Source organism: Cyanistes caeruleus, chromosome 4 (genome assembly GCF_971803275.1).
Source record: "Cyanistes caeruleus chromosome 4, bCyaCae1.hap1.1, whole genome shotgun sequence".
NCBI lineage: Eukaryota > Metazoa > Chordata > Aves > Passeriformes > Paridae > Cyanistes > Cyanistes caeruleus.
This window is the reverse complement of record NC_141704.1, coordinates 34,759,454-34,775,625: the sequence shown is the minus strand read 5'-3', so window position 1 is coordinate 34,775,625 and position 16,172 is coordinate 34,759,454. Positions and strand designations below refer to the sequence as shown.

The window sequence follows — 16,172 nt, the reverse complement described above, 5'->3', positions numbered from 1 at the left end:
CCTATGGTGAAATCAACTAAAACAGACCCAGAAATTTGTATCCAAAGGCTCTGTGAAGCTCCAGGAGTCACTACTTTCAAATGATATTTCATGCACATAGCTCTGCAGGTATGAAGAATATCTTGAAAAACGTGAAAATGAAAGCATGTTCTTTCAATGAGCCTAGGCACAGCCTGAAATACTAGATCACAGGTACAAAGTATCCCATTTAGCTCAGACAGCTGAAAATTCAGTGATGACAAACTAATGTTACCTCTGATAGGGCTGGCTGGTTTTGAACAGCACCTTTCAATCTGAAGGAACTCACAGCTTCTACAGAGTCTCTGCAACAATCCCCACCTCACAGGAAAGCATCCTCCCCTCCACCCCATCCTCAACACACTACATTGAAAATGAGGAGACAGTGTGAAACAGATTGAGGTCAAAATTAAAACAAATAACAGGAGCACTTCTGCACGGGTTGTATTACTCTGTGCCATGTTTCATTCCAGGGGGGGAAAAAAAAAAAAAAGTAAGAAAAACTCCTATGATTAATCCATCACAGAATTTCCATCCTGCTGAACAGGATGCATTACACACAGGAGGCTTGGCCACAAATTATTTCTAGACTGTCATCAGGGACACAAAGTCAGTAACTATAACCAACCCAGCAGCCGCAACTGACACTTGCAGCCCTCCTCTTGCTGCTGTCCCCGACAGCAATGTGTGTAACCCGTTGCTATTTGGCTGCCCTGCAGTGGCATGACCCCTCAAGCAGCTGTAGTGACTGAGTAACAAGCTCAGCATGGGCAATCGAGCCTCACAATACTCAATTCCTTGTGAGCAGCCTCACCACAGAACAAAAATAAAGCAGTGTGCAAAGCATTACACCCTCACAAGCCAGAAAGCGCTACCCTGCATGTATCAGCAATCTTCTCAAAATCCTCAAGTGTTCAGAGTCCAGCAAAAGTAAATGCTCTGCATGGACAAAATGCTGTGCAGGTAAACAAGGCATTGAAATGCAGTCTGAACAGAAATGATTTCTTGTGGTAAGCTTCCAAACACCTTGAAAAAATGACAGTATAACTTCAAATGCAAGCAATAGTAAATCATCAAAGCCACAGTGATTTACCCCCGTGGACAGAAGTTGTTTTCAGAATAAATGAACAGATCATATTTGCTAGCCTAATGGCCAGCATTCCTACCCAAGATAAATTATTTAATCCTGAAAAAACAGGTTACAGCCATTATACACATTGTCTCCAAAGCTCCATTAATTTGTTTCTTGCTGACATTCAAGGTGTGGTTTGAGATCGTGCAAGCAAGCACAATTCAATTCTGTTTACAATTTATTCCTGAAGTGCTTAATGCATGTAAAAGTACAACTGAATACCAATGAAGAACAGTTGTGCTATTTAAACTAGGCTCTAAAGCTATGATGTAACTCTGAAAACACCTGCCCACTTTCCTTATGAAAGGAAAGAAGAGAGGGTAGAGCAGCATCTTCTGTAGAAAAGGCTGCTTTGAGGGTTTGGGTGGACACATTACCTTTTTGTCGCTCAAGCCAGACACCTGGTCCACGTATTCCTCTTGGATCATGAAGGCAGCCAGGTTGGCAGTGTAGCTGGCCAGAAAGATGACAGCGAAGAAGGCCCACACTGACACCATGATCTTGCTAGTGGTACCCTTGGGATTCTGTACTGGCACAGAGTTGTTGAACACCAGCCCCCACAGCAGCCAGATAGCTTTGCCAATGGTGAAAGAGGGACCTCCTGGTTCTAGAGTGATTGAGAAACATGATCCCACAGTGAGCATCTGAGAGTAAGTGGTCTGCATTTCCAGTCACATACACGTCTTGATTTCAAGAGTTAAGAGCATAATTTATTCCCTTTTGTGAGGTGAACACCTGCAGCTGCACTCCCCTAAGTTCATGCTACCATATCTCAGCAAAGTACAACCTGAAAAATTATTTCTTAAAAATGTCCTCAGGTTTCCATATTTTTTCTATCTCAATGATTGATTTCCACTGAAACCTTATATGAGGGCATTTTTTTTCATTTGATTGAAGTATCTAGAAGCCCAAACATTTAATTTTGGTTGAAGCGTTGTCCCCAGAAATAGAATTTGCTTAGAAATATTCTCTTCCTCATTTCCAGCTGTTCAAGAGTGATGTTCTCAAACTCCCAGCATACACCTGTGTAAAACATGGTTCTTACTGTATATCTAAAGGTACAAGGAAGAGCACCATCTGAAACAACAGGGCTCTACAAATACTTCTGCACAAGTGTTTCATTACTCAGTCTGTTAAAGATCCACGAACCAGAGAAGAATACAGCTCCCTCTTCCCGTATTTTGTGTCTAAGGTATATGACAGTGATATATACTTGTTCCACCTTAAGAAAATCTGCAAGTCTGCCCCAGATAGTCCAGGAGCAGATCCAGTGTTTTCAAAGCTCCTATTTTCCCATCATTCACTTTTTGGTGTGGAAGCTCACTCATACCCCAGAAGCCATGTGTGTTAATGAAGTACTAGATCTGAAAACATGTGAAATGGCATGTATCTCCCAGCAATCTTGTATCCCCAGCACATGCTGGTTCCATTAGTGAGAACCTAACCCAGAATTTCCTCAACTTGAGCACAAGAAATGCTGACAGGAAGAATGCAGATGTGATCACTCTTGGGACACTGAGAAGATCCTCTTAGGATGAATGGCACAGTTCAAGCATCTTGTCCGTTCTCCAATGGTGCCAACCTGATTGGCATCCCATGCTTTCTCTCCTCAGGCAGGCTGATTGTATCCTAGTGCTGCTGCCTGTTAAGACTGACTCCAGCAAAACAGCAAAAGGGAAGTAAGTTTTGACATGCCTCTCCAAACCTCTGAGCAGCAAATAGCATAGATCATCTGGAAACACTAAACCTAAATTTAGTTAGGTAAAGTGTTACCCTAAATACAACCGAACCATGCAAGGGGCTCATTTTTCACCTAGGGAACTGCACACCAAGTTCAGAGCAGAATCATCACCTGGAAAAACTGGTGCCTTTAAATTCCAGGGAGATAAAGTTCCTAAGAGAAACATGGTTTGGCAGTCTTTGTCTTTTTACATGCTGGAGTGGTATTTTTATATCCCTCTCTACCTAATAATGTGTCCTAAGATATACAGGTGTGTCCTGGGGTGACCCCTAACTAGGACAAGGTGAATGGCCTGGAAAACATCAGTGGGGACTATAAGGTAGAAGGAAATCTTGAGAAGTTCCCTTCTAAAAGCCTTCCTCTCTCCACTGATCACCCCAGGTGCTTCCAAAATTACTTTGTCGGACACTAACCAAGATTGTAACGGGAGATTCCAATCCAAAAGTCTTGCTATCCATAAAGAGAAAATGCAGGTGTTTGAGACATACTGTCAGGGGCATACTGTCATAGTTCAAATGCAGCCAAAGTAACATTAGCCAGGGTTCTCATTACCAAAATCAGCACTGCAGTCTCTGCAGCAGCTTTCTGTATCTTCATATTTCATCTCACAGGGATAATATCTGTCTGATCATGCCATAATCTTCATAATTACTCAGAAATATTGATACTTGTAGCTGCAGTTCGGCTAACTTAACAACTGCACACCCATATTAAAAACTGTTTCCAGTTCCACATCTGTATTCATACCTCCTCAGGTTTCTCAGTACTTGTGTCCACAGACCCATGGGGTTGTGATCAGGTCCCATAAAGGCCCTCCACAGCTTCACGTTAAGAGACAAGTTCTCCACTTCCCCATGTATGTGGTTCTGCCTGCATTCTCATTAACACATTTTATTTTCACTCCTCTTTAATTTGATGGCATAAATTCACTCAAAGCACTAGACTTGGGAGTAAATGAGTGCATTTTCCAGTAACTGTCTCTCTCCCACTATTCTGTATGAACCAATAAACCAGAAAGGTTTGAAGGGCTGATTCACCAGGGGGTGAAGATATGCAGGTGACAGAAGCCTCAACTTGCTGTTTTCATGTCAATAAAAGGAAAAAAGGCTGCATCTTAGGAAGGACAGACAGCCTTTCTTTAATTAATCTGGCTGCCTTCTGAAGATCAGAACCACAGAGATGGATCACTTGCTTGTTCCCAACTTTCCTGCTGCCCTTGAAAAATAATTCTTTATCCACTCCCAAGGAAATGAGTTTGCCATTCTCTCAAGTTGGTCTTAGGAAGCCAGAAAGGCAAGTAGGGGAAGGACCCGACCAGGTGACAGACGTGGATTCTGGAGGACATAGCACTACGCTGGGAGGCCAGCAGAGTGGCTTGCTCTCCAGGGAGATATAGCACTGAAGGATGGATTGACAGTGCTGAGCCCTATGATTGTCTCAGAGAGTGCAGCATAGTAAGCCCTGCCAGCACTGGCTACCAGGGCCCATTCTCCTTCAATGAGAAACAAGTTGGAGCTGGTATGTGCTTTAGACATGAAAGGCAACACAGCTCCGTCTCTCACGCCAAGCAAATTATCCATTATACACATCTGCTCTCTTCAGAGCCTTTTTGCTGCCTCCATCCATGTCCTCTTTAGTCTGAATGCAGAGCTCAGAGTGGGCTAGATCCATACTCTGTTCAAGGCAAAGGAACACCCCAACGAACAAATGGAGATTGGAAACCAGAGGGTACCATAGCAAGAAACAGCTCCCCTTACCTCTGCCATCAGCAAGGCACCGATTATAGCCCACAGGGCTGAAGTACTCAAAGACGAAGACAGCCACCGCAGAGATGATAAGCAGCATCACAAACATCATCACCCATACGTCAGCACTGAAAGGTTCTGGAGAGGAAGAGAAAACCATGATGAAAGACCTGATAACACCTCACCTCCTCTGCTCTCCAGAGAAGCCCAGTGTCGGGCAAACTGGGTTGGGGAAAAGCAGAAGTTAGAACAAAGTCTTCAACCTGATTCTGAAAAACTTCTTGAAATGGGAAAACTGCAGTTTCTGTCTCTGTAATGACTGTATTCCATCGTACTGTTACATTTGTGACATATGGCTCCATCTGGAACCACACACAGCCATTGTGGCATGCATTGATAAAATAAAACACATTGATAAAAGATTGTTCCCAGGAAGTCCTCCAGCACCATCTGGAGAGAGTGGGGAAAATCAGGCAGAACTGGCAGAGTGTCAGACAAGCATCCAACTTTCAAGATGTTAGCGAGCCAAAGAGCATCTCCAAAATTCTAAGGTTCAGCCATAATGACAGTAGGATTTTTAGTATTCCATCCCTCTAGCAATGGGAACACTGGCTCATTCTAGAAATGTTAGTGTTCATGTTCTGCAAGTATTTGATCTCTGCCAGGTTTTCCCCTTCTCCCAGCCTGAACAGAAAAAGATAGGACTGAACCAGATCAAAGAAAGAAAGAACTTTGCTCCAGAGTATAGCCAATATTGCAACTTCAGTTAAATTGCAGTTTAAAATTCTGGAGGTAACTTTAACATTGCTTCTACATACCCCAGCAATATTGGTGAACTTGCTAAAGGAAAACCTCCTGAAGAGTTAGTAGTCATGAAACTCACATTTAAAAAGGTCTGGGAAAACATCATTACCCATATAAAAGTATTTCTGTTTGTGAACATTCTCAGGATTCTGGCAGAGAGCAGACAATAACTATATCGCTTATATACTGTGTTTGTAACATCATAAAGTATTTTATAAAGTCAAATAGTAGACACTAGGAAGACATGAATGTCTTGAGGAAATGCAGTATCATTTCTGTATTCTCTGATCACCTTCCATTGCTGAAGGACATTAGAAATGCCTTTATTGTAAGACACAGTGTCAGCACAAAACCGATGGCTCAACTGTTCTTGAAAAGGTCTATTAGTTGTCTGACTTCTACTAGGTGTCAAGGGAGGGTCAAGTTAACAACGCCTTTACAAATAATGTCTCTCAATTTGCAGCTATTTATTGCCAATTGCTATCACCAAGCATTACGGTATCCCAGCTATAAGGTTTGAATAAATTTTTTTCTGGCCTACACTCCTTGAACATACCATTAGTTGAGTCACTGGGAAGCCACGTGCTGCGGTGTATGTGACAGCTCTGAGTGATTTGCAGAATAAGGACTTTTCAACAGAAATTGTAAAGCGGTATGTCTTATTTCCAGCTGGGACGCATGAGGGGATAGCTCCTCCAAACTATGCGTACCTGGTCAAGACAGCTCCAGGTATAAATACACACTGATCCCACAAGCCCACACCTCCCTGCCCACCCACTCTGCCTTCTCTTGCTTCGGATTATAATTAGCTGCTACACCTCCTGGGGGCTTGGGGAGACAGGCCGAAAGTCGACCTCGGTGTTTGCTGTTTGACCTTCACTTCTGGTCAGGCACGGTGGAGGTTTGGCTCTCTCCCATGTCAGTCTGACCAGACCAAAAACCACCTGTGCCTGGCTGGTTTCTGGAGCCACAGTTTCTGCTTCGCCAGGTTTTCACAATACCTAAGTCTTGTTTTGCTGAGTTTTCACAGTATTTACTGTCTTAATGGTTTTTACCTAGCAACTAAATTCCTATATGTTCTGTTACAAATTATTTCTGCTGTGTTCTATTTCCCCTCCACCTGTTTAAGCACATTATGGATTTCTAAAATTCTGAATTTTCATAGCCATATATGTTCTCTGTCTCATGAGCAAGCCCAGTTTTTCTAGGATTAGGCATACAATTGCTGAAAAATGCCTTGGCTTGGAACTCATAGGCAGTGCCTATTTGCACTTGCATTTGCCTGGATTTTACTTGCCTGGGATTCAGTTCTAAAACATCACAGTATATTTTTATACACCTGTCCCACAGGTACTCCCAAAAAAGAGCTCTCAGGCTAAGAATCACCAGCAACCTTCACCTATTTTTTTTTATGACCACTGGCTGAAGTTTTAATTTTAGATTGAAACAGTACCTAAGAAGGCAGAAGGTGAGACAGTTCCATTGCTACGTGACACCATGACACTGATTCCCGTCTCAATGAAGGGCACAGAGAAATCCACTACTTCTGAACGTTCTTCATTAATGGTGAGGGATCCCACAGCCATATAGGCCCGTTTGGTGACAACCTGGAGGAAGGAAAGAAAGAGATCACACATAGACACGAGGTAGCCCTCAAGCACCACAGTCAAGCCCTTTCTCATCCTCTTGCCTTTCAACACAATCCTTTTACTCCTATAATCCCATTCCCTATATTGTTTGTAACATCTCTCCTTTCTAATCTTTCATCAGGACACCTTCTTCTTTCAGAAAACCTATAGACATTAATCTTCCCCTCAAAGCTGGTATGTGTACAAAAAATAAATCCACAGAGGTCTTAGGATAAACACATCATCCACGGAGAAGACGTCTTATCTCATTTTTCTGTCCTTGCTTTTTCCTCCCTCTAACACTGCAAAGTCTTATTTCATTCTTTATTCACCTTATATACAACCTAAGCATAATCTAGGTTGCAGCAGCCGTGGTGAATGGATATCAGCCTCTTTCTAAGACTGTGTAGACCAAATTTGTGAGACCATAGAGAATAATAATTAATGGTCAGACAAGAAAGGTTGTCATGGTCGGAGTGTCAGAGCAGATTAATTCACTCAGTGCCAAGAGAGAATGCAGGCCAGTCATTTCCACAGTCTCTTCCATTTCTGTCCCCACCTCAGAAGTGGACCCAATAATGATGGGAGGCTAGACCTGACCTACATCACTGAGCCCAGAGTTGAAGCCCACCATGCCCTCCCTTTGCTGCTGACCTCTCCAATCATTCCATTCCACGTCCCATTGATCTTTTTTCCATGCTTGCCATTAGTCACCAAGTAGAGGTCATAGGTGAACTTGACAGACTTTGAGATTTTCTTGAGGATGTCTATGCAGAACCCCTTGCAACATTTCTTCATGTAATCTGGCTCTTCATCAGTTTTGTTCCTGAACATCACAATAATAATGGGTTAAAAGACGAGAAGAAACTCCTGTAATTCCCCTCTGTTGTCAGTTTGGATTCCCCCTCCCACTACATAATGGGGACAATTTATATTGTCCTATCTGTGCAAGAGGGTGAAGGGGAACACTACAATGATTTGCCCAAAGGGATCCATCATGAATGGACGTGGGACAGGCTGGGCAAATGGAGGTGATTTTCTAAAAAGGATTATAGATTATGATGGTATTGGCTCAACAGACACTTTACATTCTGCCGAGAATGGAGAGCCCAAGATGAGCAGAAAAACACAGGGGTGCATACTCAGTCACTATGCGTTTTTGGCAAGGGACCGTGTTCCTCATGCAGGTGCCACTTAGGGGGTCCACGTTCTCCACAATGACAAATGGCGCCTCTTCCAAGGTCACGATACTCAGGTGATCATCCTCACGTTCCTCAGAGTCAGGATACAGCTCAAAGCGTGGCCACACGTAATACTTCATCTGCAACTTTTTTTCCTTCCATTTCCCCACCTGCGGAGACACAAACCACAGATGACAGACTTCTAATTGTGCCATCCCTTTGCATCAGCCACAGCTACTGCAGGACTGGGTAAGAAGACCATTTTGGGGTACCCATACTCATGACTCATGTAAGATGGGGACATTTCTGGGGAGAAGGCTCTGAGTAAGTGGATTCAAACAAGAGGGAAGTGCAGAACAAGAAAGATCTCTGCAGTTCTGGGAGAGTGAGTGGATAACCACAGGAATACTGTAACTGTGGTCAAGCAGACCTCTGTCCTTCACCTTTTTCAGCCAAACAAGAGGAACACTATGACTTGGTTACATACCTTAGCTGGAAATGAGGAATTGTTTTATGTTTCTGACTGATGAAAATTAATACCAAAGAGTATCTATGGTGTTTTTATATCTTGCTTTTTTTCCCTAAATCTCATAACTTTCATAAATTTCTATTGCAGTTTTAGAACACTTAATTTTCTGTTTCCTAAGTGAATAGAGATCATATCTTCAGTAGTCAAAAAGGGGGTGGGACTCAATTATCTTATACCTGCTGCTAAGAAAGAAAGCTTCTTTAGAAGCCTCTGCAGTCCTTAAAGAGACAATACATGTAAGCTCACCCACTGCCCAGGCAAACCATTTCTTGGAAAAAAAAAAAAAAAAAAAAAAAATCCAGGAAAAGAGAAAACTTGAACATCAACTGTACTTTCAACTATCAAAGTCTTGCCTTTGTTCTCAATTCCCCCTCCCACCATCACAGTTGACAGTAATTAGCACCTTGGCTGGCAACCAAAGCTGAGAGGGTGAAGCAAACTGGGCCTTAGAAGAAGGTGTCCTGCATGATCCTCAAAGCCAGTCCTCCAAGCCAGGACTGAGACATGCTGACTTGATGGCAGAGGCAGTGTGGGTGTGTGGGAAGCTTGCATGACTGCTCTTAGCGGTGTACCTGCTTGGTGGGTAAACAGAAAAGCTTCATTCTATTCCAATCCAACACCCCTCCTACCACCCCCAAATTTCAGTCATTTATTTATTTAAATGACAGAATGGGAGGGAGAAACACTTATTAAAGGCTCATTAGGTGTCAGTGGTTAATCTGTGAAATTCAAAGCCCAGCTGGGGTTTGGCATTTGAGAGTATCCAGAATTCACATAAAACACTTGTCACCTTCAAAACAAACAAACACTTCATCTGGCCATGAAAGAAAAATCCACTCTGAGGGCTTCCTGGGGGAGAAGAAAGGCAGAAGAAATCACCTAGAGACAGCAGTTTCCATATCCATCGCCCATCCCTGCGCAGGGTGAACACAACACCCCAGTGAGCACAAGGCAGGGGGGGTTGTAAAAGGATGAGCACAGTGTCTGGGCAGCTGGTCTTGCCTTCCCAAAGGGAAAGCATGCCAAGAAGAGCTTGCCCTTAATGCTCCCTCCACCCATGGAGATGGTCTGTACTCATGCTTCTAACCCTGGATGTGGAAAGTGAATTTCTAAGGGAAAAAAGAGCATAGACTCGCATGCTTACCCAGGGTCTGCTCAGCCTTAGACTTCCCACTCATTCACCAAGCAGGTCAATTTATCATCATCTGAGCCAGAGATTTCTGCAGTGCTACTTTAGCTCTCAAGTAACTGAGCTCAAATCCCCAAAAGTAGTAACTGCCACACGGGGCTCAGCATGGACCAGTGATTAAGATGCTGCACAGGAACAGCCCAGTTTTCAGCTCAGTAACATTAACTTATCATAGAAATAAGTGGTTGATGAAAGAGACATCTCACAGAATCTCAGCAGCACTTAGATATCTCAGTAACAGGCATGATATAACCCCCTAAGTGATAAATTAGATCAGATAGGCAAACCCAACCCATAATTACCCAGTTCTCTGGGACAGAAAGGGGAGTTCATAAGGCTGTGTGCCAAGCACGTCTCACAGTGTTGTACTACACAGAAACATTATGAAATTAGGATAACAATGACAGCATTGCCATAGCCTTCTGTGCACTAAATCATCTCACCTGCAAATACAGTAATACACATCCATTCCTTATTATCCCAATAAAATCATTCTAAATTGTCCAAAGAGGAAGAAAAACAGGATGTAAGTAAATGTTCTGACCTAAATCTCCAAATCAGCTATGGATAGTCTCAAAAATATATGCAAATGTTACATTTTATTGCTAACCTGAACAATCAGACACACCATTTAACTCCATACATGTACAGATATGAATAAGAAAAGTCAGAAAATCATAATGAATTAAAAGAGGTCAGACTTCTTTACATGCAAGCAAAGGTCAAATGTATATACACATAGTTAAAAAGGATGGGCATAAGCAACATATGGGCAATAAGAAACACTACATGTGCAGAGGATGGAGACAATGCAAGATAAAGTACACACAAATGTGTATCATATGCTAGATAATCTGCCATGAGAGGGAAGAAGCAATTCACTGTAGGGACAGAAGTTAGCAGAATTAAAAGTCACAGATTTGGTTAGGTAAAGATGCCTACTCCTAAAGAATATAACCTACCAAGCTGTGCAGAGAGGAGCAAGGCATTTCTGAAGTCTCAGGTACTTTGTATTAACAGCCTATGAACTGTTATTACTTGGATTTTGATGAGTGCTTGCCTCAGCAAAAATAGGAAAAATAAACTATCCCAGGCATCCTTCATATTTGTCACCCTGCAGTTTCATGACCCGTTGGGTGTTCTCTAATCAGCCTAGTCATCCAAACTCCCACTAGGAGCCCTGAAGGGTCACAGAATCAGTAAAAGTAAAGATACTAGGGATCTATAGAAACTCCTTTCTAATCATATTCTCCAATCCCTATGTAATGTTACTTTATGCCAGGACACAGCTCCTGGCAGAATTTCACCTTAACTGTCCCTTGCTCTATCTGATCTTGCTCAGAAAGTAGTCAGCTTGGTTTGGGGATGAATTTGGAGGTGTTGAGGGAGGGGAGTAGCTAATCTTTACCTTAAATATAAGATCCTATTTTGGATAACAAGACTGGAAGTAGAAGTCCAACACATTTGCAAAGAAAGAAAGGGAGAATTATTGTAAGCCAGAAAGTTAATCACATACGCAATTTGTTTGTCTAAGCATATAAGTTATCCCATACAGACAAAAGGCAAGATTGCCTATGCAAGGGGAAAACAAGTGGGAACCTTCTGAAAGCCTTCCAGCCAGCTGGCAATTTGCCTTAACCGCGGTATAATGCAGCCAGAATAAAAGAGTTCTGCAGTATGTTAATACGCATCTTTAATGAAAGGTGCATCACATTAGCTCCTTGAAACTAATTCTTAACAGAGGCTTTTCTCTCCTCCCAAGGGAAGCTAAGGCTTGTAACAGCCATTTGTGGTGGATGTTTCTCTAACCTGTCCTTACACTGACAAAGAGTCCATGGTCTCTGCAAGCAATCTATTCCAGTGCTTAGCTATCCTTCCCATTAAAAAGTGAGGTTTTTCTCCTGATGTCTAACCTAAATCTTCCTGCTGCAGTTTATATCAGAAGGGTGTATTTCCTTATTCTCCTACATGTGCTCTTTCCAGTGTTATCAGGTCAGTAAGATATTTTTAACAGAGAGGAGCTGATAGTCTCATTCAGTGTCTATCTTATAAGCTACATTGGCAAAAGCAGACACCTATTCAAATGACAAGCATCCAGTCTCACAATTTACAAAATCCTTACCCAGATGGGTAGTATGGACAAGTACAATCTACTCCCATGGATTTCCAAAATCATTTGTTCCAACAAAGGCAGAAGTAAATCCCTGAGTTCCTCCTAATATGGCACAGTAGGACTTCAAAACACAAGAGCATCTGGAGAGACCTATAACTAGTGTCAACAGATGGAAAACTAAAACCTCCTAGAAATTTGGTTTTCAAGGGCTAGGCAGGAGAATACAGTTCTGAACTAAATCAGAAATGCTCAGATACAGTTCTTAGGCAAGGTACTCAGCAACATTGCACTGGGTATTTAGGGTGAAGGTTCAGAAGAGAGCCTGAACCTTCTGGTGCTCTTTTTTCAACAGGCTGGAGGAAAACTAGCTAGGCAAAGTCTCCTGATAGTTATTATTTTATTCAGGCTCCTATTTGCACCATGCCTTGCACCATTCTCTTTTCATTTACAATCTTATCTCAATTCCAGCTCTCCCCACCCCGCTATAGAAAAAATGCAAAAGGAACAAAAGGGATTCGGTTTCATCTGCAGAACAAAAAAAAAAACAAAAAACCATTCCAAACCCACTTAGGACTTGAACTGCTTTTTGCATTTTCCCAAAAGCTCAATGTTTCCTCCCTTATTATTGGTTCTTTTATTTCTTTTTTCCCAGGAGCTGAGGAGTTTATTCATTCCAGTGGGGAAGCACTAAAGCAACAACAGAGAGCATGAATTAGGAGGCAGAAATTCCCTATTCCACTAAGAATCTCTGTAATCCGATCTGCACCCTTGTGGCTCCACATTGTGTAAAACTGAGATAATGGCATGTTTTTACATCTGGGGTACAGTGGGAAGATAAACACAGAAGAGGCCACAAGGCTCACAGATACTGCGGAAGTGAGAAGAGACATACACATGTAGCTAGAGCTAGACGAGGGAACATACACAGCGTGTATCTATTAATGGTATACACATGAAATGTATAAATGTGTATAACTGTATAAATGTGAAAACTTCCTGTCTTTTATCTTTGGAAAATTCTTACATAACTTTTACACCTGATTTATATACATGAAAATGGAAGATCAAATATAGAAAAGGTAAAGGTAGTATGTTGGACAAGAGGAAGAAAATAGGACTGTTATTGGTAATATAGCTGATGGAGAAGCATACCTAAGCCCTCTGGGAAGCAGCACAAGTCCAAGGAGAAATAAGGTTCTTGTCGGTAGAATTGGTAGAGATCCTGAATGAGGACATGTGAAAACCAGAACAACTGGGCAGGACCTGAAAAGGGCTACTCTAGAAGAACCATAGAAATAGCAGTTATAACTGGGACACTGCCAATGGAAGTAGGCATTACTCAGGGTACATAAAATAAAGGTGGACTTAAGGGATGCTGCAACGTTGTAACCTCAATGCTGCAGTACACTGTGAATAAATAAATCATGCATAAATAAAGTAGAATCATTTTGGATTGAAATAGATTTTGGAAGGCTGGTGCAAGATATTCCATGAGGACCGAACTACAGAGATCTACAGCTCCACAGGCTTGGCTTTCAGTCTGGATAGAGATGTCATTACTGTTTCTAAAGAGAAATTTTATCAGGAACTAAGTTATTATGGGAGTCTTTAGCTTCACAGAGATTAGATGGAGAACAAATGCAAATTTTCACAGCAGCACCCTGATGTTTCTTTTTCTGGATCTGATAGGTGGCATATTTCTTTAGCCCAAAATTACTCAACAGGCAATAGGTCGTGATGCTTTACACAGTTTGGGCAAAGCAGCAAGGAACCTTACAAAAAAGCTAGTTATCAGAAATAACCTTGGATTGAGCAATTAGGAGAACCAAGAGCCGGTCCTAAAGAAGGAGATTAAAAAGCTTGTCTAACCTAGATAAATGAAAGCCAAGAGGGGATATGACTGCTCTGGATAAATAAAGGGGGGACAGATACACAAGGGAGAAAAGAGATTTTTAAGCAGGAAAAACAATGCCGGTAAAAAGACCAACTGATTGTAAGAAAATTTCCCTTGAAAATAGGATAGATTTTAACCACAGAGGGGAAAGTTCTGAAACAGCTGCCCAAAAGTAGCTGTGAAAACAACTAAAATGGGGTCAAGAAGAAGCACAACTGGATTGTATAGGGCTATATGATTTTGCTGCCTAGAGCAGAGGGATGGGACCAGATGAGCCTTTCCAGTCCAGTGACTATAAGTAAGCAGAATCAAGAGGAGGAATTCCACTGTGAAAAGCCTTTTCCCCTCAATTTTTCAGTCTGCAAATGTCAAAATTCAGTCTTAATCATCGTATCTCTGTCCCCCAGCTAACCCACATGAACACAAAGACTCATGCTAATGATACCTCCAACTCCTTTGCTCCTACTTCCCTCATTCAGCAGCAATACCTTCTCTAGTGCCCTGAGAATAAAACATTCCTCTTAGCCTTCACCCAAGCTGGTTAAGTTATGACTCTCACAGTGCTGACATCACACCCACTACCAAAAGTATAATTCCTGCGATGCTACAGGTCTGTATCCTCACATAGGCTGGTCTACAGCAGGTGGAAAAGAGATGCCACAAAGAGCAAAAATCCCCTGTTTACAGACACTTTAAGGTGATTAATTAGCCACATCAGCCAAAGCAGACAAGAAATGGTTGTGAATGCTCCACACGCAAAATTAATTAACACAAAAACAACACTCCTTCCTGAACCTCAAGTTCACCTTCCACAACCACCTGGGGAAGGATGCTTTCTTGACTGCACCTGCAAAAGCAGGAATTGCTTCTAATAGCCTTTCAATTAAAAATGTAGGCTGCAGGAGATGGTGTGATTTTCTCCCCTCTATATTTATACAGCACCTAGCATATGCCAGAAGGAGAGAGGCTGAGCTTAGAATACAGACAGGGTGAGTCTTGCTCCTGCTTTACAACTCATTCTGGGAATAAAAGCTCTTTGCAGAAACACTGTCTTCCATCTCACTGAGATCTGGCATTTACACAACTCTTGCCATTTTTGCTGAAACATTTATTTCCTGGTGCATTTATATGCCTTTTGCAGTTGCTAAGGTCCTGTCCCCTGCCATGATTAGCCAGAGAAGGTTAATGAGGTGTACTTTGAGCACTTCTGACTTCTGCAAAGTCTGTGAACTATGGGGGTCCACTGGTATCACAAAAAGATCAGAGCTGTGAGAATGCCAAAGAGTTTACCTTGCTAAATCATTCCTCCAAACCAGAAGGCACCAAGAATTCAATAGAGATATAAAACTAGCCCCTCTGGGAGATGATAGTGCTCTATCCCAAAAAGTGGTTCATCCAGGCAAGGCTGGCTCAGGCCGGAGCAGCAGGGATGCCAGGGGGGCACAGTTATTCAAGGACCTCAGTGCTACTTGATGCATACATAGCCATGATTTATGGAAATGCAGACTGCAATCAGCACAGGCATAAATAGGAGACATGAGGAGAGAGGAAGCTGTTAATGGTAGCGGGGGCTATGATCTGAGTAGGCTGGAGAATGTAACTCTAAGCTTCTAGCAGGGGCAAATCAGGTGTTAGGATTTGGGAAGAAGAATTAGAACAAAATTTATATCTTAACAAATACTGAAAACTGACTACCATCCAACATAACCCACCTTCAGCTAACAGGCAGTGACAGCACCTGACTCAGACTCTTACTTAATAGTGTTGCATACTTAGAGCCATCATGCCCTTCTGAAATGACTGTGTGAGGACAGGGGAGCTCAATAAATGTCCCAAATTCCAGCAAGAACAGTCTTTTCTGATTCTGGTTTGGTAAATAAAATCTAAAGTTGGGGAAGCTTATACTGTCTCCATCATTGTTCATCTAAGGTGAAAGAAGGTTTCACCTTGAGCATCTCTAGTGCTCTCTTTTGCAGAACTGTGAGGCAGGGGTACTGGTAAGATTGCATGTTTTGTGTCCCAGGCGGTTCAGGAGCCACAAAGGTTTTAAAGAAAATGTATTTTTATGTGCATGTATAGGCATCTAAATGCTTTATGTAAGCATTTTGCAGTCTCTAGGAGTGCATCCGCATTGTGCAGGTGTGTGTCTGCATCCAGTACGTGTCCATGCATGTAATGCCCTATCTAATGATTTTTCC

General features: G+C 42.2%; 1 protein-coding gene across 10 annotated transcripts in view; it reads right to left on the bottom strand.

Moving 5' to 3' along the window:
- Positions 1-16,172, bottom strand: part of GRIN2B (glutamate ionotropic receptor NMDA type subunit 2B) — a 218,392-nt gene that overhangs the window by 23,661 nt on the left and 178,559 nt on the right. For all 10 annotated transcript variants that reach the window (XM_086887636.1, XM_023933981.2, XM_086887641.1 and 7 more), the window contains 5 exons: positions 8,211-8,419; positions 7,723-7,894; positions 6,894-7,047; positions 4,649-4,774; positions 1,528-1,757 (listed from right to left, as the gene is read on the bottom strand). In XM_086887636.1, coding sequence (XP_086743762.1) covers positions 1,528-1,757; positions 4,649-4,774; positions 6,894-7,047; positions 7,723-7,894; positions 8,211-8,419 — 891 coding nt within the window. The remainder of the gene's footprint in view (positions 1-1,527; positions 1,758-4,648; positions 4,775-6,893; positions 7,048-7,722; positions 7,895-8,210; positions 8,420-16,172) is intronic.